The 22,384-nt window shown below is 39.0% G+C and overlaps 1 protein-coding gene and 1 long non-coding RNA gene across 10 annotated transcripts in view; one reads left to right on the top strand and one right to left on the bottom strand.

Annotated features, from left to right (window-relative positions):
- The window catches only part of CNKSR2 (connector enhancer of kinase suppressor of Ras 2), a 284,331-nt gene that overhangs the window by 120,143 nt on the left and 141,804 nt on the right, over positions 1-22,384 (top strand). For 4 of the 9 annotated variants that reach the window (XM_018562437.1, XM_018562433.1, XM_018562435.1 and 1 more), the window contains exon 9: positions 12,035-12,181. The exons of 3 other annotated variants lie outside the window; for them this stretch is intronic. In XM_018562437.1, the coding sequence (XP_018417939.1) occupies positions 12,035-12,181 (147 nt within the window). Of the gene's footprint in view, positions 1-12,034; positions 12,182-14,092; positions 14,138-22,384 lie in introns of all 9 variants that reach the window. 2 more of the 9 variants (XM_018562432.1, XM_018562439.1) reach the window with 1 other exon arrangement.
- Positions 1,951-21,704, bottom strand: LOC108791846. Its single transcript, XR_001941524.1, has 3 exons — positions 21,693-21,704; positions 14,887-14,889; positions 1,951-2,073 (listed from the first exon to the last, which is right to left on the bottom strand). It is a non-coding gene; the product is annotated as an uncharacterized LOC108791846 (long non-coding RNA).

Below are 22,384 nucleotides of genomic sequence, written 5' to 3'. Positions count from 1 at the left end.
AAACCTTACAGCATATCTAACATTATGGGCATCTTTGGATTTTTTTTTGCAGAGGTACAAACGGGCTTGACATATATTTGTGTAGATCATATATTCTGTGCACTAAAATAATTTGAATGTATTTTTTTTAAACTAAAACTATGGAGTTAATAAACACTTGTGCAAATAATGTGTGACAAAACAAAAGAAAATACTATGCAATGAAGTACCTATTAGAGATGTGGTTGTGTATACTGACGTGATCATGTATATTATTTTGTAAAATTTGATGAGGTCTGTTTCCTATTTTTTTTGTTTTTTTTTTAGCTGCAACATGATGACACTGATGAAATATGCACTGCCAGAATAAAAAAAATATACAAAATACATATAAATTAACAATATAATGTTATTAATCATTAATACATAAGCACCCATATTTTTTTATTTTGGGAATGGTGTGTGTATGTACAGTATCTCACAGAAGTGAGTACACCCCTCACATTTTTGTAAATATTTTATTATATAATTTCATGTGACAGCACATGTGATAACAAGAAATGACACTTTGCTACAATGTAAAGTAGTGAGTGTACAGCTTGTATATCAGTGTACATTTTCTGTCCCGTCAAAATAACTCAACACTCAGCCATTAATGAATAATGTGAAACCTCGCGCCACTACTCTAATCAAGTTAAGCAGCAGCTGAAATCTGTGTGGTCAGATATAACGTATGAAATTAATGGTTAATGGCTTTTACCATTAACAAATGAATGGCTTTTACCATTAATTTCACTCAGCCATTAATGTCTAAACCGCTGGCAACAAAAGTGAGTACACCCCTAAGTGAAAATGTCCAAATTGGGCCCAAAGTGTCAATATTTTGGGTGGCCACCAATATTTTCCAGCACTGCCTTAACCCTCTTGGGCATGGAGTTCACCAGAGATCAACAGTTTGCCACTGGAGTCCTCTTCCACTCCTCCATGAAGACATCATGCTCAATAGGGTTTAGGTCTGGAGACATGCTTGGCCAGTCCATCACCTTTTACCCTCAGCTTCTTTTGCAAGGCAGTGGTCGTCTTGGAGGTGTGTTTGGGGTCGTTTATCATGTTGGAATACTGCCCTGTGGCCCAGTCTCCGAAGGGAGGGGGATCATGCTCTGCTTCAGTATGTCACAGTACATGTTGGCATTCGTGGTTCCCTCAATGAACTGTAGCTCCCCAGTGCCGGCAGCACTCATGCAGCCCCAGACCATGACACTCCCACCATCATGCTTGAATGTAGGCAAGACTTGTCTTTGTACTCCTCACCTGGTTGCCGCCACACACGCTTGACACCATCTGAACCAAATAAGTTTATCTTGGTCTCATCCGACCACAGGACATGGTTCCAGTAATCCATGTCCTTAGTCTGCTTGTCTTCAGCAAACTGTTTGCGGGCTTTCTCGTGCATCATCTTTAGAAGAGGCTTCCTTTTGGGACGACAGCCATGCAGACCAATTTGATGCAGTGTGCGGCGTATGGTCTGAGCACAGACAGGCTGACCCCCCACCCCTTCAACCTCTGCAGCAATGCTGGCAGAACACCTACGTCTATATCCCAAAGACAACCTCTGGCTATGACACTGAGCACGTGCACTCAACTTCTTTGGTCGACCATGGCGAGGACTGTTCTGAGTGGAACCTGTCCTGTTAAACCGCTTTATGGTCTTGACCACCATGCTGCAGCTCAGTTTCAGGGTCTTGGCAATATTCTTTATAATCTAGACCACCTTTTATGTAGAGCAACCATTCTTTTTTTCAGATCCTCAGAGTTCTTTGCCATGAGGTGCCATGTTGAACTTCCAGTGACCAGTATGAGAGAGTGAGAGCGATAACACCAAATATAACACATCTACACCCCATTCAAACCTGAGACCTTGTAACACTAACGAGTCACATGACACCAGGGAGGGAAAATGGCTAATTGGGCCCAATTTGGACATTTTCACTTAGGGGTGTACTCACTTTTGTTGCCTGCGGTTTAGACATTGATGGCTGTGTTGAGTTATTTTGAGGGGACAGCAAATGTACACTGATATACAATCTGTACACTCTGGACAAGTAAGAGTATACAAAGTGTACCAATATTTTACCAAAGAATGATCATCGTGAAGCTCAAAACCCTGAAAAAATAAAATCGACATTGGAAGCCCCTGTATTTCTGCCTGATTTCTGCTTCCTTATAAAGTAGTTCCTGAGGTTATATTTAAGCTGATATTGCATATTATATACAGCATTTTCCTAATTTATACTGACAGTCCCTTCAGCTGCAAGCAACAAGGTTTGGTAAAACTGACAAAATCCTGTAAGAAAAAACAATAATTTTTTTGTTCCTGGTTAACTCCCAACATCTGTGCAAAGCTACACTGCTTCTGCTCTCATCCAACTTCTTACATATTATTTCCATTAAGCTCCCAGGTTACAGAGTTTTTTGGCTGCCTGTGTTGTAAATGTGAATTAAGATTTTCAGATAATGTATGAGCAGTCCAAAAGCTCCCCCACCCAGTCAACGCTTTTTCCAACAGTCTTGAACTCTAAGCCAGGGTCAATTAGTCAGAACCAGGGGGATAGAAGATATTAGCAATAATATCTATAGAGAGCAAATGTGCAGTTAAGTAAAGAAGGGGGATTAACTCATCTCTAAAACCTGTCGGCTGTTTTCCGTTACTGTTGTGATACTCATGGATGGATATAAAATACGTTTCTGGACATTTCTTGATAAATTGATAAATGTGTTTGGCCCACTTTCTGGTTCTTTTTGGCATTATGGAAAAAGTGTTAATTTGTGAACTACAAATTGCTGGATCCAGCGCCTTTCTTCAACTTCAATCCGAATCAGGTGCGAACAAAAAAGCAACTGAAAGATCCCTGCAAGGGGAGAGGTAGCACCTCTTGGGCAGATGACCTCCCCTCAGTTCCAGGACTTAGTAATGTAGGGGTCAAAGAATGCAATTGCACCATGTAGCAGGGGACACTAGTATCCAACACTCAAATGCTATATAGTTAGGAGACTGGTGGAGGCTACAGTGTTGGAATGGGGAAATGGGGTGAGGTAGGAGGCACGGGCTGCCACAGAGATGAGTGGAAGAGTTCTTCTCTTGCGGGGTCCTTTTGGTAGAACCTGACTGGATCATTTTATTGAAATATATAATTAAAGAGGAACTTCAGGAAAAAACAAAATTAATCCACACAGTGGGAGAGAGGTTAGGGTTAACTGCCACTGGACCCAGGATCAGGGGAGCATAACTTCTTCATCCTGGTCCCTATACTAAAATGAGCGGATAACCCTTGAAGTGCAGGGGTAGCCCCACTGCAAGGGTTAGTTTTGGTACTAACTGGAGTTCCTCTTTAAATCAAACCTGTGCCTTTTCCATGCAGGGCAAAACAAAATGTTTGCTTCATGTTCCTCATTTGCAGCAATACATAGCAGCATTTCCTTCGCTCCTCCACTGCTTTATTCAGCTGCTATAAGTAAAGATAATACCTGCTACTTCTGAGTATGGAGGCGCATGTCACTTTTTGCTGTGATAGTGATGGCCAAATAACCAACCGCCAATGCTGTCACAGTTTACAAAGCACTGTGTAAGATACTGCCAGACTACCTGTTATCTTACACCAGCAGATCTTGAATCTAGTCGACAGTCTCTTATCCCCAGTTGGAAAATAGCTACTAGTGGTTGATTTCCGAGCAGTTTGTGTATAGTTAACATAGATTTAACTGTGCAATATAGTGGTCTGGATGAGGAGGGAAATCCTTCTGCAAACATTGCAGCACAAAGGCTCACATTCCTAGCTTAGCAACATAATCATCCATAATTAATTTGTGCTCAGGGCTGATCTTGGTGGTTACAATAATGATGGCTATGTATGAGGATGGTGATTCTGGATTAGTAAATGTCAATCATTTGATGTTAGTCATTTCAGCTACATCAATGGTGAAAATTTACTGCTTAAAGAACTCCACTAAGATTTAATTTTCGCATCTAAACTGACCTTAAAACCTAGCCTCAATGCATTTTCAGAAAAACAATAGTGGGAGAAATACCTTTTTATGGGACCCAATAAATCTGCCTATTATTCCCATACTGTCATGGCTGTCCAGGACAGGGGCAGGCACAGGAGCAGCAGTACTCCAGTGGTTTTCTAAAACATTTAAAGTGGTTTGGTCGCTGTTGTGCCTGTCTGCTTTATAAGATTAGCTGACGTGTTGGCATTATGGAAAAAGTGTTAATTTGTGAACTACAAATTGCTGGATCCAGCGCCTTTCTTCAACTTCAATCCGAATCAGGTGCGAACAAAAAAGCAACTGAAAGATCCCTGCAAGGGGAGAGGTAGCACCTCTTGGGCAGATGACCTCCCCTCAGTTCCAGGACTTAGTAATGTAGGGGTCAAAGAATGCAATTGCACCATGTAGCAGGGGACACTAGTATCCAACACTCAAATGCTATATAGTTAGGAGACTGGTGGAGGCTACAGTGTTGGAATGGGGAAATGGGGTGAGGTAGGAGGCACGGGCTGCCACAGAGATGAGTGGAAGAGTTCTTCTCTTGCGGGGTCCTTTTGGTAGAACCTGACTGGATCATTTTATTGAAATATATAATTAAAGAGGAACTTCAGGAAAAAACAAAATTAATCCACACAGTGGGAGAGAGGTTAGGGTTAACTGCCACTGGACCCAGGATCAGGGGAGCATAACTTCTTCATCCTGGTCCCTATACTAAAATGAGCGGATAACCCTTGAAGTGCAGGGGTAGCCCCACTGCAAGGGTTAGTTTTGGTACTAACTGGAGTTCCTCTTTAAATCAAACCTGTGCCTTTTCCATGCAGGGCAAAACAAAATGTTTGCTTCATGTTCCTCATTTGCAGCAATACATAGCAGCATTTCCTTCGCTCCTCCACTGCTTTATTCAGCTGCTATAAGTAAAGATAATACCTGCTACTTCTGAGTATGGAGGCGCATGTCACTTTTTGCTGTGATAGTGATGGCCAAATAACCAACCGCCAATGCTGTCACAGTTTACAAAGCACTGTGTAAGATACTGCCAGACTACCTGTTATCTTACACCAGCAGATCTTGAATCTAGTCGACAGTCTCTTATCCCCAGTTGGAAAATAGCTACTAGTGGTTGATTTCCGAGCAGTTTGTGTATAGTTAACATAGATTTAACTGTGCAATATAGTGGTCTGGATGAGGAGGGAAATCCTTCTGCAAACATTGCAGCACAAAGGCTCACATTCCTAGCTTAGCAACATAATCATCCATAATTAATTTGTGCTCAGGGCTGATCTTGGTGGTTACAATAATGATGGCTATGTATGAGGATGGTGATTCTGGATTAGTAAATGTCAATCATTTGATGTTAGTCATTTCAGCTACATCAATGGTGAAAATTTACTGCTTAAAGAACTCCACTAAGATTTAATTTTCGCATCTAAACTGACCTTAAAACCTAGCCTCAATGCATTTTCAGAAAAACAATAGTGGGAGAAATACCTTTTTATGGGACCCAATAAATCTGCCTATTATTCCCATACTGTCATGGCTGTCCAGGACAGGGGCAGGCACAGGAGCAGCAGTACTCCAGTGGTTTTCTAAAACATTTAAAGTGGTTTGGTCGCTGTTGTGCCTGTCTGCTTTATAAGATTAGCTGACGTGTATATAAGCAGATCCCCTATTCTCCCATCTAAAGCAAATCTGTAGTCTCCTTAAAGTGCCCATTTCCTTTGCCCATGTAGGGAAAAGTAAAAGGGTCACAGACTCTCCTCCCTCCCCAGCAGCATATACTTACCTGTCCTATATTCCTTTGCCACTCCATTGAGCTGACAGGACCAAAGTGAAAAACTTGAAACAGAATACGGAAGAATATGTGATTCACCCCCACTCTTCCATATGACAGCACTACACAGGAGTTTATTTTCTGTGGGTTTGGTTGCTAAATGGAGTGCCACAGTAGCGAGAAAAAGTAACTATAGGTTGCTGGAAAAGGGGGTTGTGTGGGGGCATTTTTGTTATTTGCATGGGCAAATGTACAGCAAGAAATGGATACCTAGAGGTGCCTGTATGTACCACTGAATACCCTCATTCCTACCAGAGCTCCCAAGAATCCTCCAAACCTGGGACACCCTGTAATTAAGATATTGATCAGCTCCTGTCTGCAGAAACACTGGCCTCAGTTCCTCATTATTGGCCCAAATAAAAGGAAGAACTTAAATAGAGACACCAGAGAATTTGAAAGGTGTCTGAATCTAGTAGGATAGGACTACACAATTCTTTTTTCAGACACGACATATAAAACAGACATAGGATGCAAAGTTTGCTATGTGTGAGGGGAAGGGGGGGATTCTCAATATGAAAATACCAACTGCCAGCTTTTTCATCTCTAAAAACTACTTCAGTGGCAAGATAAGATAGTCAGTACTGACATCTAGGTGCTGGGATGTCCTTGAGATTGCCATTGATTTACTTAGGCATGCTGCCAGTGCCTAACATTTGTATTTTGCCCTTTATATGTATGCTATTACTAGTTTTTGAGGTAGAGATTTTTCATAGCTGCAGGTGCTGTAACCATGCCTTAGATAAGCATTTTGTGGTTGGTAATTCTCCTTCTTTAGTAAAACTTGTTCTTTTGTCTCTGGCATGCTCTGTCACTATATATTTGGAAGCTGTTTCTATTTCACTCTAATCTGACACTAGTCCTTTATATATTTAACTTATGAGCTCATTACTGGCAAGATTGGTTGGTTCACAGAAAAAAAAAGCTATTATTAGAGTGGTGGCTAATGCTAGAAAGGGGGAGCATTTGTCAAAGAGACATTGTGTGTGCATTTATTGTATTGCAGTAGATGTAAAGTGTTTTTCCATGGCACCAAACAATCCATTGTAAGGTCTTTAAGTATGATTGTGAACAAAATGGGATGCATTCATATATAACCAAAGACATTTTTACTCATACGAAATAGTGTAACACCAGGCAAACTAGTTTAATACAGATTAAAGCAGAACCTCATTCAAAAATAAGAAAAATAGCATATTAAAAGACAAAAATGAACATTTTACTGCAATACTCACCATCTGTCCTCAAAAGTACTTTTTTTTTTCCCCTGCCAATAAATGTCCTGTCTTTCAAGTTAAATGTTGGACAGTCATTCAATCCACTTGCCCTGAGTCTACTCATAGACAACATGTTGTTGAGTAAGCAAACATGGTGAAACGCATTAAAGATTAAGGTTCATGAGGAGAGGAGCAAACAGTATTTATCTGCTTTATAGATAAATATTTTATCTTTGAAGATCTGTGGAGTGCAGCACATTTGGATTTATAAGCTTATATCTGTCACTCTGCTTTCTACTCCTTATCAGCATGCTTCATGTCAGCACATAAAGCAATTGCTTACGTGTGCTATGTCTAACTCCCTTAGGCCTGGTTCACACCTGGGCATTTTACAGCGCGTTCCTATGCTCTGTAAAACGCTCAAGATGTGAAAACCAATGATTGCCTATGGGCATGGTTCCCACCTGGGCGTTTTACAGCGCGTAGGAACGCGCTGAAAAACGCCCTACGCCTAAAGAAGTACAGGAGCTTCTTTGGGGCGTATTTGCCGCGCGTATCCATTGGGATAAAGCCAGGTAGCCTTCGGAAATGTGCGTTTACCCTGAATCGCGGTAAAAACGTGCGGCACGAAACGCGCGACAAACGTGCATATTCAATACGCCTAGGTGTGAACCCAGCCTTACTCTAAGCTCTGCTGTGTAGGGGATGTAACAGGCTGATACCAGATCAGTTTCAGGCATTTACACTATTTGCATTTAAAAAAATACATATAATGTATTGTTGAATACATCACACAATGTCTCTAACAGATGCTTCCACTTCCTGCAGAACTGCATTCATGTGTGTTATATATCTGTCTAGAGGTCTGCTTTAAATACATATTTTACTGTTTTACTTGCAAATATTTTGGTAATTTTAGCCAACCATTCCTTTGATACACACCCATCTGCTAGTTAGAATGATCACTGCTACTTCAAGTAAGCCTTGGATAAGCCTTACTGATTCTTGGGTCAGCTCCCTGTTTATTTACCAAAAGTGATTATGCGGATTTACTATCCATTGAGAAGTCAAAGCAATAACATATAAAGACACAAAACTGAAGCAGAAAGCTGAATTGTGCCAGGAAATAATTATCACCTGTTAATGGAATGATGTGGCAACCCTGTTTGTACATTGCACAGCTAAACACATATGTATTGCACATGTTCAGTGGCTGACTAAAGTGGTAATATAGATTTGTTTGATCTTGGGGATTTCCATTTTCCATGGCTGTTGTTCCTACCTATCAGGTCCTGGTCTACCAGTACCAAAAAAAGCAGTAATCAAACGGGCAACTTCTGCATATGGGTATCTTCTACTCTTCAGACAACCCAACGATAATGACCTAGGCGGGTTATCATTTTATTCGTTTGTAAAGAACATTTATATATTTGTGTCAGTTGTAGGTCAGATTACTAAAACTGCTTGACATCTAAGAAAACATGAGGATCTGCATCAGTGCCAAATCCTTTACCCATGCCAATTTTATCAACACAACTCAGTACTTGTGTACACATACATTGATACATAATGTGCAATAACATTTACTCATGTATGGGATAAAGCAGCCTATCCCAGCCAATCATATTTATTTGGGCAGCCTAAGCATTAGCACTTTCTGTTATATCATGTACTGATATTGTTAGAGCAAGCATCTGCTATAAATCCACTGGAGATGATCGCTATTAATTTCTTGAGTGATTGAAAAAAATTTTTTGTATTTTTGCTTTGCCTGAGAGATCCAGATGCAGGTGCTAAAGCTCTTACTGTCATGTACAATTGTTCATTTCTTAGCAACACTAATTCTGCAGTGCATAACTCCCTGACAGAGGAAATTTGTATTCTCTGCAGGAACCGTTTCTTTACAAGATAGGCAAGCAGTACATAGATTAAACTCATTCAGGTACTGGCTGAGTTCTTGCATTCTTAGCGTCTCTCCTTTAGCAGCCAAGCATAATGTTATTGTTTTTACAATCTTTGTTGAATGAGTCGTAAAAGACAAAAGCGACAGTAGGTGAGATTTTTATTTTATTTATGAGATTTTTGCTAAAACGTCAAGTATGAGACTTAATGAGTAGCTCGCTGCAAGGGCAGATATAAACACTTGCTGGGACAATGGAGTTTGGCATACATTTATGAGTTTGTTTAGTGTGTTTGAAAATTGTGTTAAGTGTTAACCCTGCTTGAAGGTGCCTCTGTATGAAATGCTATCCTGTGATAGATTTCATATATGTTGTAGACTATCTATATTGTTGCTTAGCATATGTGTATTAATTGCAGTGCTGAGGTTTACTTTTTTTTTTAAAGAAAGAGTAGACTGGTTAGAAAGTGCCTATGCTGGCTTTATTAGTGAAAGCACTCAAATATTTTGAAGTCAATTTACACCCAATCACTAAAATCTCATATACAGTAAGCTTTAACATATTAATGTAATTTCATATTTTTTTTAACACCTGCAATTTTCACTAAAAGCATACCTGTTGACCCCATCATAAAATTACTTATTCTATTTCCTGTTTTGGAGTGACAAATATCACCTAGTTGTGCTCCTGTGTTGTCACACTACAATCAGCCAACACATATTGTACAGGTGTGATGCACTGCTGTCACCATCAGGAAGCTGATCCTGAGCAACAATGAACAGCTGATGATGGAGCAATTATATGTAGACATGAAATGGCTGAAAGAGCCTGCAGAGGATTAGCAATAAATGATAGACAAAGGTGAAAACCCTATTTTATAGAGAAATAAAACATAACAGTTGTTCCATGCACTGCTTTAGCCAACTGAATGCCATTCAGTTAGGGCTTAGTTCAACACAACCCTGTCATGAATATGCCTACGGGTGAAACATGTGAGAGGTTGTAGTTGGTTGGGGCTGTGCAGTGCCGGCATTTGTTGCTTTATACACTTTTATTCACTGTTATACTGGTTTTACTGTGAACTTCAATAAAATCTGAAGTATTGGAATTCTCTGGATAGCGCGGTCTGTTCGTATGCTACTACAACCCTGTCATATACACAGATATTTTCAACCAAGCACCTGAAGTAAAGGACAGATAATACCACTCCAGTTACTGGAAATGGTCCCCCAAAGACCTCTGGAGAAACCAGCCCCTCAGGGAGTGACAATGTTCCTTTGGTTCCCTGCAGATTTCACTGGTTACTCCTGCTGACCTCACATCACTGCAGAAGAAAGTGGTGATCCCTTGTAGCTCTCAATGGTTACTTCTGCTCATGTCACTGCAAAAAGTAGGGATTCCCTGTGGCTCTCACTTGTTACTCCTGCTCACGTCACTGTAGTTCTCAATGTTTACTCCTGCTCATGTCAAAAAAGTAGGGATCCCCTGTATCTATCACTGGTTCCTACTGCAGACATCTCATAACTGGGAGAAAGCAGTGATGCAGGATGAGCAGGGGTAACCTGTGAGGACCAAGTAGATTGACAATCCTAAAAGTGTCTTTTTTTTTCTAGTGGACTTTGCGGGAGTTTTTATAGTGATGTAACCAGTGTTCAGCAGTGTGGGGTACAGTAGGTATTGGGTCTCTTCCGGTATGGTCTTGGATAAAATATTTGCTTATAAGAAAGGCAGTCACTTTAAGTTAAAGTAGATTGCTGCTCTAAAACAGATGCTCAGATTAGGCAATATATATGAGCTTTTTTCATGTTAATGATCCCGTCGCCGACTTGGCTATTGCAAACTGAATAAAAGTCATATACAGAAGTTAGCTTCAGTAAAAGTAGCTTGACAAAACAATGCACAGATGGACAGCTAAAATTGTATGCAAATCTTCCCTGAAAAAAATTGAGTTTGGCTGACCAATCTTCCACCTCCAAAGCATTGTTACTGGTTATTTTAATGTGGTGGATGGCATCATTGACCACTGTAATTTTTATTAAACTTCAGCTGTGTATATTTCTGGATCTAGTAATTATTTTGACATGTGGTTTTCTCTATGTGTATTGTCAAGACGCAGGCCAAAATCACTGCCAATGACCATAACAGCACGGTATAGACCGTGGGATGCAGCACTTATGGGGGAAGAAAGGTATTTCTGTCTAGTAAGGTAGCCCACTGCTTCCTAATGTCTAATCTATGTTTAATAAAGGTACAGCTACCTTTTTAAAAAATCCACCAAATGACCTTTGTGTGGGTAGATATATTACAAATAATAGCTTCTAAAATGTTTTCAGCTGTGAAAACGCAACATATTTTTTATACTGAAAGGAGTGTTAAGAGGTTCATGTAATGTAAGACTTTGTATTGTCAAAGTACATAAGTGTATTAACAAATACCAATTGATAAATTATTGTGGGGCAGCATGTGGGCATACCAGTTAACACTATGATGTAGTAGTACCCAGCTCACACTGAGGATACCATGTGAACTGAGTTTTTATGTTCTCCCCATGTTTGTTTTGGTCTCCCCAGTGCTTTGTTCTTCATATCTTTCCTACAATCAAAAACACCCTGGTACATGAATATGCTTCCACCTTAAATTTGTGCCTGCATGATTGTTGTGGGAGCCTTAGACTCTAAGCTCTTTTGGGGCAAAGATTGATGTGAATGGTCTATAAATGCCAAAAAAGTCCTGCTGAATATGTTGGTGCTATATAAATAGCTGTAAAAAAGTAAAGCTGAGACAGAAGAGGTTTTTTAGAATTCAGCACTTCCTGCAGTGTTGGGAAGATCTGACGGGTAATAATTAGCAGTCAGCTGGTAAAACTCTGGTGATTGTTAACTTGTAAACTTGGGAAAGCTTTTGTAAACTATGGAAATTAACTATAAATAATTGTATGTGTTTGATTTCTTTTGCTGGTTAGAGTTGCCAAAATCATCCATGTTGCCCTTTTATTGAATTGGGGATCATTACATTCTGACTTTTAACCTCAATTATATTGTAATAATTTTGCTGGTTACCAGGTGGGGTGGCAGTTGAAAAATTTGGTGAATGCACTACGAGAGGACCCGAGTGGTGTTATCTTAACTTTGAAAAAGCGACCTCAGAGCATGCTTACCTCAGCACCAGCTTTACTGAAAAATATGAGATGGAAGCCCCTTGCTCTGCAGGTAATTTAAGCTTAATCATAAGTCATTCGCCATCATTTTAGCCATAGATAAAAATTATTATAATGCTTTAAAGGGAAACTATACTCTAAATATAAGGGGGGATTGAAAATGACCTGGCTATAGCATGCTGAAATGATGTCTTATTTGGTCAGATGATAAGATAGTCTTTAGTAAAATCTTCCATTTTACTTTAACCAAGAGATGGCATCATATGGTTCTCTTGGCTCTCGAAGTCCAGAGAAGTTCAAGGAACACTGGAGAACTGGAGTAGCCCTGTACTGTCCAAAGGCTGTTATTGCTCTCTGTAATGCCTTGTTACTTGTGGTACAGAAGCTTCAATAAGCCACTCTAATAAGTAAAGACCAGTAATCCAAAATGACCATTGTTATACAAAGATCTTTTTTGTTACCCCTGACCAACTGCCTATTAGACTTTGTAGGCAGCTTCTATAATATACCTTGCTAGTTGTCTCCAACTTTACCCTTATACAGGCAGGAAATATGGGATCTTCATAACCGCTGAGCTACACTGATTTTGCTAGCAGCAACTGTTTGAGCACCTCTGCCTAGCTCTATGATGAACAGGGGTTGCTATGGGCATATAAAATATTGTTGCAGGCCCACATATCAGCAGACTAAAAATGCAGCTGAATGTATTTAGTCCATTGATTTATGGACCTGTGCTGGCAGTAGGTGCTAAAGATCACAGACCGTCATGCACGTGTAAGTCTATCTAAAGCCAACTCCTTTTTTATTTGTTATGGTTAAAGAAGGGAAAGTTTAGAACCCCGTCAGCATACTTTTGCTTTATGTTTTGCAATGTGGAGATCAACCTTCTCTATTTTCCTAGTGACCATTGCCACCATGGCTGAATCTGTGGGAACATGTAACATTTTGAGTTGTCACTAGGTCAGGAATAGAGAGGAAATCTTCAACGTGAAGAATTCCCTTTTGGAAAGATCTCCTTTCACTACTTGTTGTGTCTTGAGACAGGAAGTTTGGAAAAATCGTACCAATGTGGTACTGACAGATAAATAAAAATGTGCCATTCATTCCCTATTCTATCCAAAACGTTTTTTTTTTAAACGTTTTTTTTTGGCTTTAGATACACTTTAAAGGGCTTCTAATACAGCCGCACAAGATTTAATATAGCCTTGAATAAAATTAACTGTTTTAGATTCATTTTTGTTTTACTGGTCCTTTTAAGCCATAATTGACTTTTTTAAAGATTTTGAAAAACCTACGATAAAGGTTAACCCAAAATGGAAGCCTGCTAGTTTAAGTGGCTGCATAAATCTTAACTATGCAAACATCAACCTATAAAATACCTATTTTGAATGAAATGTTCCCCTCTTAATTTAGTGTATGTAGGTATCCTTTAATGTACATCATTCAAACAGCTTACATTGAGTCCAAGGCTTGCCTTTGTTGTGAAGTAAATGTGCTATTGCTCATTGCTTGGTCTTTAGTGGATTCATTCTGCTTTAATCAGCTAGCAAATTGTAACTGCTTTCGAAAAAAGTCATGATTGCAGTCTGAATAGGAAATGAGCATGTCTGTTTGCCTGCATTAGAAAAAAAAACCATTGCTGTACAATTGAAGGCCAGAAAATGGGATCCAGTCTGACGAAACATGTCATTTTCTTTTAGATGGGGTCCTGACACAGGATCGTACAGCACTGCTGTAGAGCAGTCAGTTATTAAAGATATAGTGCCTGTTTGGGTAATTTATGGCATGCCCGGCCAATAGTTAGATCATTGCTGTTTTAAAGACCCTCATTAATAACCGCTGCCATTCCTTAATAAATCCACCTTCTCACTATTTGTTAGTTTATTGTAATGGCTAAATCTGCTGCTGCATATTTTATTGATCTTAAAATTGAATGATAATGAGTGTCATCTTATTTTTTTAGTGGTATGATGATGAAATGAAAACTTATTCCTGGACACGTATATCAGTAAGCAATTTTAAGTTACTAGATTTTTAGATATTTTTTTCTAAAAGGGGGTTGGGGCTACTTTTTAGAATCAGTCATTGACATTGCTCTAATCTGATAATTTAATTATAATAAATTACATAAAACCGGTATCGACTATCAGATCAGACATTTTAAAGGGGGATAACACATTATATGTGGATTGTTAGTTGAGACGCTGTAGATTGCTGTTTGTAGGACAAGTCTGTTATGTTTCTTTTTTCTATAATTACACCTGATTAGGACGTCTTAGTATTTTCACATTTTTGTTCATTTTAGCACTTTGCCACCTTTTGCTATTTATACACATTTTTGAGTGAATGCCTTCTGACACATGGCCATCGATTATATTCTCTCCCCCAGTGAAGTCTATGCGACTATGGGTCAGAATAAGGTCAACTGCTCCTGGCAATGATTTCTGGATGATCTCAGACTAATAATAAGATAAAAGGCAAACATTTCAAACTGATGTAAAAGCAAGTTTTGCATCGATTTATAGCCCAATGACGCAGAACTTCTTTGAAAGGTTAGGTCCAAGCACAAATAAGTCCACAACAAACTGTACAGTAGGGAGTGTCCACCAAATGGTCAGCTAATCAGTGGATTAGATTACTTTAAATCTAAACTTGGCCACTTTTTTGCTTTCAGAACTTTTGTTCAATTTTGTAATAGTTAGTGGGGTCTATTTCAAGTTCATTTTCAAATCAATTTTTTGGGGTTTTCATCTGAACCATCTTATTTTGTTTGTTTGGGAAAAAGCTTACATATTATAATGTGTATGTGCTAGGCACAAAATAATTTTTAAAAGTTTAATCTTTCTGAAATTTCCTTCAGGTAGCTGGTCTGGGTGACATTTTTAGTGGTTTCAAACTAAATTAGTTGACTCAGTGTTGGGAACATATATAATGCTGTGATGAACAATTTCAAACAAATGTTTGAGTAAAAATCTAACATTGTATGGTCAACTTAATTTTTTTTCTTCTGTAGTGACATATTAATGGCAGGGCTGGTTTTCTCATTAATTCATTTCTCACTGTCACTAGTCATTAGTCACCGTGCCTAAATATTCTTGTGTAGTTACTGGCCACACATCTTTTTCCCTTCATCAGGATAAATATATTCTTCTCTTTATAAATGTAGGACCAGAAAACATGTAAATGGTTGTGTGCCTACAGGCTTTGGCTGCCAAAGAGGCAGAATTCGCTGCACGCACCAGCAACGATTTTTTGTTTTTTCACTCATTGATGATTGATTCACTATCTCTGCTGAAAGTCTGTTCCAAGCCTCCTCTATTCTTTAAGTAAAATAATACTTTTTCAATGTTACTCTTGAACTTTCCTTTTGTCAGTTTGAAGTCATGCCTCCCTTTGCTACATCTCAGCTTCATATTAAAGATACTGCCCTCCTAAACCTTATTCATATCCCCTTGGTGTATTTGAAGGCTTCATGTCCCTTTTCTTGTAGGCTGTACACCATATTAAGTTCCTTCAGTCTTCACTGTGTTATCCCTCAGACCATGCACCATTGATGTTGCTTGTCTCTGGATTCTGTCGTATTAAGACCACTGTTAAAGCAATTAACCCCAGATGCAAAATAAACTAAATCTTAGGATTCTTCATAAAGTTCTTACTGCGAGAACATGTAGTGCAAAATGAATTTGTATGGTTATTTGCTAGAACATTGCAAATTGCATAGCGTTTATAAAAAAAAATAGAAATAAATCTTTATTGGCTGTGTTCTTTGCAAGATGAAGCTTACAGTTAGATGACTGATTTAATTCTGCAGCTTCTTATCCTTTTACAGTGCTGCTTCTTGCTCTTATCTTCATTTATACTTGTCATGCAGGCTGCCGGATGCGGTTTATGGCGACTTATATCAACAGAGAACAGTCATAGTGTGCTTAGTACTATAAACCCTGATTACAAATCAGATGGTCTCATATTTGTGATATTTTTCTTTCGTGAAAAGAGGAAAGCAGAAATAGGAAGGCAGCAATGTGATCTATCAGAATCTCCTTCTATTAGGTCTTTGCATTTGATCTGTGGATCAAATTTTCTTATCTCACCTGACCTGCTTTGTTAGGGAATATGTATTGCAGGCACTATCCATCCACCTGTGGGCATGTCTTTTAGCAGTCCGCTAATTTGTGTATTTTCGGCTTGCCAAGTGTACATGTTAGGCTAAATGGAGAGAAGAGGAAGAGCAGGCAGATGGCTCCCAGCAACTTCTTCTTTCTGCTTCTGTAAGCATAAGTTCATTACCCGATCTGCCTGAGAATATTAGGATAAGCTGTCCATGTGTCTTAGGCAATCCAAGAATAGATGATTCTGTAGCTCATCAGAGTTTCATCTCTAAGCCTGCATTCACACCTAGGCGTCAGTGGTTTTGCTCGTCTTTGTGTGTTTTTGCACATTTTTGAAAACTTCTTGGCTGGCAGATCAAAGACATTGTGGTCAATGGGGAAACACTCACAAGAAAATGCAAAAAAAATATGCAAAACACTTGTCTTACTAATTTTTCAGGCTTTTACATTGAAGTCTATGGGGAGCAAACGTGCTACAAAACGCCCCAAAGAAGCTCAAACTTTAATGAGCAACAGGCTTTTTGCAGCTTGCGACAAAGTGCCTAGGTGTGAATGGGGGCCTTTGAAATTAATGGAAATGTATGTGCTGAGTGTTGTGCGTATTTATGCACAACAAAATGCCTAGGTGTGAATGGGGCCTAAAGGTTTCTTCCCTTCTCCTTGTTTTGATGTATACTACAATTTTCCTAGACACTAGAAAGAAGCCTGTAATGGTGAATGCAGGAAACTACAAATCCCAACTGTTAAGGCTTCATATAGTATGCTAATTATATAGTACTTTAGTATACAATGAATGTATGCCTCCTGCCTAATATGGCTTCATATAAGCATACTAAGAACTTAGAGTATTTCCACTTTTGCAGTCAAATTTGAGAAAACATATGTGTTCCTATGTAAACAGCATACTGTACATAAAATATATTTTTTAGAATATATTTCTTTTTTAAATGTTTTGTTGTATCAGGCAACATGGCTGAATCCAGGTTTTTCTCAGCACCTTCAGTGATCTGTTCGAATAGAAAGACTTGGGTCTGAAATTTGAGGATTGTGTTTCTCTCATTACCTTCATTATACTTTGAATGCTGAAGCCAGGGTTGTAATCCTTTAACCCTTTGTTGGGACAGGCAGTGTCCAAATCTAGTTTACAAATCTTAATTAAATGAGCCAGCACAGTACAGCTAGGGTCAACAAACCCCTCACAACCTTTGCTAAAATTACAAAGAAGTGAGTACAAATGTTAACCCTTAAGAAGCTAAGTAGAAACCTAATCCAAGTAAACACAATTTAAACTGCAAGAAACATGTTTTAAATATATTTTTTAAGCTTGTCCTATGTGAATGGGAACATGTAACAAATATAAAATAGGTGCTCTCCCAATGTGGCTTTAAAAAAAGGAATACAGTTGAAAGTGTATTTATAACCAATACTTTTTTTTAGTTTGGATAAAATGGGGAAAGGTTGGAACCCCTGTCACCTTTTAATAGTTTAATCCTCCGATGCTAACAGCAAACAACTATCCTCTATTGAATAGACTGGCCACAGGGGTGCTGCTCCTCCTTATTTTGGAAAGCTCTCGTCCATACATCTATCCATGCAAAGAAAACAGAACAGAGCGTCCAAACCTGTGCAGTACTGATTTATTAATATAAAATTGATAAAAACAATATAGGCTACTCATAAGTGTAGCAACATACAAGCTTATCAACAGGCTTCGGGAATGAAAGGCTGTAAGTTCAACGATTCCATTCAAACTCTCACAGTCCCCGATCAGTGTAACACAGACTTCGGCAGAGACTGTGGCTGATGCGTTTTCTGGGGCACGCCCCCTTCATCACAACCTGAATGCTCAGAGCTAACTGGCCGAATAAGACAGAGGCAACCAATCAAACTACTTACAGCTAAGGCGACTATTAGATGGAGTGGGACCAATCAATGACCAGAAAACACGTAAATAGCGACCCACCCCCTCTCACTATAGCAGACTCTGATCAACTAAGGTTCGGTGCATACAGCCATTGATGGCAAATTTTCTGGCACTACATTATGCATCAAATATTTAAAAATTATATTAACATAATTAAATATAACGCACATCATGTCATGAATGGGTACGACTACGAAGTCCCTATGACGTCTACTATTAAATCTATATATAAAATCCATAAAAACTCCTATATGAGCCAATTTTTGGATTAAGAATATATTATAATTCAAATGCTAATCATGAATAATAAAGGCTGATAAATAGTAGCATATACTTAAAAGATTGCTTGAGAAGGAAATGTAATATAAAAAATAGAAATAAAAGCATTATCCAATGTGCACACAAAAAACTTCCATAAATGGTACTATGTGTGCAAATTCCAATAAACCTAACTACAGCAATTTTTGATGGGTGAACCAGGGATAAAATTCAATAGTGGACATTCACTAGCATGAGGGCATAGACATACTGTACAGGTATATATTTACACTACAAATGAATATGTGGGTACAAAACCCTTCCTAGTTCGATCCATCCATTGGCTCCCATCTTTACTTCACCTCAGGGAAATAACAAACCATCCAAACTCGCCATAATATTATTTTTAGAGATTAAGATATTGCCAAGGTCTCATTTAAGCCCATTAACCTGGTGCCAGACTGTTCAATTTATAAATCCAGGAACTCTCTCTAGCACACAGTCTCTTAAACTCAATTCCTTCATCTCCAAAAGGAGGGATGACTTCAATACCAAAGGCTCTTAGTCCCTCTGTACAAGCATTATGACAAGGCAGGAAGTGATGATCAGCTTTTTTAATGATGTTACTTTTGTGCTTACCGAATCTGACTCTGAATGTCCTAATAGTTCTAACATATAGTTTGCCACATGGACAAATCAGGCCATAAATAAATGAATTATTCGGTTCCACAATTAATACATTGTTGGATAGGGAACACAAGGCCATGGGCACTACAAAACTCTCTCTTCCTGTGGCACAGACCACAGTTTGGGACACTATACCTGTAGCTACCTTTCTGGCCAAGCAGGCCTTGTCCAGTGTTCTTAGGTATAAGGGAACTAACTTTGCTTGGTGCCAACATGTTCCTGAGAGTCCCATGTTTTTTAGAAGGTCTGGTAATGAACCCTTGAAGAGCAGATCTTCTTTTAGCACCCACCTGTGCTTCAAGACTCTGGATACCTGAAAAGCACTCTAATTATGCTGTGGGCAAAAGGACAAATTATATTGATTTACCTCATTCATTCTCCGAGGTATTTTCTCCTGTCTATGTTTGAGAAAGACTGAGTTAATCATCTCTCACTCATATCCTTTGTCTAAAACATTTTTCTTTACTATCTCACCTTGGGCCTCCATAATCTTCAATCCTGGTACATGTTTTCCTCAGTCTTCCAAACTGTCCCTTGGGGATTTTGCATATCCAGCAGGGATGATGCCCACAGGTGGCATATATGTATGAATTCCCTCCTGTAGGTTGGAAATTAATTTTGGAATGGATATTTCCTTTACCATCAAAACCTAAAATGGGGAGATACTGTCTATTACAGAGGCCATCCCATATTCTAAGGATATAATCTATATACCTCATAGGGCCAGGTTCGTTCCAAATGGGTTGTGTGACCAAATAGTGATTCCCATAAACCCATAAAAAGATTAGCATAAGTGGGGGGTGGGGGGACCTGGCCCCCATGGTGGTGCCCTTATTCTGGATAAATCCTCAATGAAAGCAAAATAATTGTGTGTTTTAAAATAAACTCCATAGCTTTCAGGATAAAGTTTGCCTGCTCAAAGTTGACTGTTATTGTACCTAATTAGATTATATTGAATGGCTTGGAGTCAAACTTGATGTTCTATGAGAGTGTAGAGGGACGAGATATAAATAGGTCTCCTTCCACTCATACCTGGCCAGGATATCTAGGGCATGGCCAGAGTCCGCCCGAATGATGGTAAATCCCACACTGATGGTTGTAAATAGTGGTCTAATGTTACTGCTCCTGGGCTCTGTTAGACAGGTTTTCATTCACTTTCTGTTCAGTGGATAGCTTTTACCAAACAGGATTTCAGGGAAAATCTGCAACAGGCAAACAGAAAAATTAAAAGCTGACAGAGGTCCTAGCATTCCCCTACTTAACTAAAAAATTACTTTTGTTTCTGTTGCACTAGAGAGATATTACCTCTGTGCCCTGGGGACAACATTTTTATCACGTAGGGAGTGAAGGAATCTCTCTAGTGGAGCCTGTAAAGGCAATAAAATTTGACAGCAATCCTTACGCACTCTATCCAAAACGAAAATAGATGCACTTTAAAGGATAAGTGCAATTTAAAACAAAGGCAGACAAGCAGGGAGACGAGCACCATAATAGTCCATGGGGATTTGCTATTCAGGCAAGACGTAGAACGCAGGATGTCAAACAAACAACCAGGGCTGGACCCATTGGAACTTTGTAAGCATCTTTGCACAGCGTGGGAAGGAGTGGTGTCAGCTTAAAGGGGTCTAAAGGAGAAGTGCACTTTGTTGTATAGTCCACTTATCCTTTAAGCTATTTGCCCTTTTGCCTGCATATTGTATGCTGACTTCCAGGTGACTGTATTCTCAGCGAAGATATTTGTATTATTGACAGAAGAGTTCTTATATTTTTTTTAAAGGAATATAACAGAAGGTGTTTTGATACTGTTTTTGTGTTTTGTACACTCTGGTGGATTCTCTGTAGAAATGTATGGGGAGTTAATTTGGGTAATAATAACTCTGGACTAAAGTCAAGCTTTGAAAATGTCCCTATTGGTCTATTACTGTGCTTTGTGGTCTTACTGGCCAATAGGAACATGTGGGAGACAACAGATCAACCTTTAACACTTTCAGGATATTTTCTAAATATCCTACAAAAACCTGAGCTTTGGTGCACACTAATGCTAGAAAGGTCATCTAAAAATATGTGCAAGCACCTCTAGGTTCTTCCCATTTTAGTGCTGCCACTTTATGGTGCTTGACAGTTTTGCTTTAAAGAACAGAGCACCCTGGTCTTGTGGAGTACATCTGACCATTTATCATGAATAACGCATAAATAATACTCACTAACATGGAGTAAGCCTGAATAAATACAACCCAATTCCCAAAAAGTTGGGACGCTGTGTAAAATCTACAAAAATAGGAAACATCAAATGTTTAAACTGAGAAAATGAACCATTTTAAGAGAAAAATATTATAATTTTGAAATGTAATGGCAGCAACACATCTCATAAAAGTTGGGACAGGGCCATGTTCATTACAGTATTGCATCCCCTCTTCTTTGAACAACACTCTGCAAACATCTGGGAGGCCAGTTGCTAAAGTTTTGGGAGAGGAATGTTGCCCCATTCTTGCCTGATATAGGATCCTAATTGCTCAACAGTCCTGGGTCTTATCGTATTTGTTTCAAGATGTACCAAATATGTTCAATTGGTGAAAGGTCTATACTACAGGCAGGCCAGTTAAGCCCCTGGACTTTTACTTCAAAGCTGTTGTCATAGATGCAGTATGCGGTTTAACATTGTCCTGCTGAGATATGCAAGGCCTTCCCTGAAAGAAGTCTTCGGGATGGGAGCATATGCTGCTCTAAAATCTGCATATATCTTTCACCATTGTTGGTGCCTTTCCAGATGTGCAAGCTGCACATTCCATAAGCACTAATGTACCCCCCATACCATCAGAGATGCAGGATTTTGAACTGAGCGCTGATAAGTCAGGAGGTCCCTCTTCTCTTCTCTTTAGTCCGGAGGACATGTCAAACAGAATGTCAAATTTACAGTTCAACACTTTGCAACAGACCATTTTGGATGAGCTTTGGCCTAGAGAAGACAGCAGCGTTTTTGGATCATGTTCAGATATAGTTACATAGTTAGGTTGAAAAAAGACACACATGTCCATCGAGTTCAACCTATAGAGATACGGAGAAAAAAAAGAGAGAAGAAAAGCCTAAACAGAAATCTATGCCCACAGTTACCCCCTGTTGATATAGAGGAAGGCAAAAAAACATATAAAGCATAGTTCAGTTTGCTCCAACAGGGGAAAAAAAATCCTTCCTGATCCCATAAGGCAATTGAATATTCCCTGGATCAACAATCTCTGATGCTTAATATACCTATAAGAACTCAATATCCAGTAATATT

The sequence above is a fragment of the Nanorana parkeri genome, unplaced genomic scaffold (genome assembly GCF_000935625.1).
Source record: "Nanorana parkeri isolate BGI_ZX_2015 unplaced genomic scaffold, ASM93562v1 scaffold577, whole genome shotgun sequence".
Lineage (NCBI taxonomy): Eukaryota > Metazoa > Chordata > Amphibia > Anura > Dicroglossidae > Nanorana > Nanorana parkeri.
This window is presented reverse-complemented; position numbering and strand designations above follow the sequence as displayed.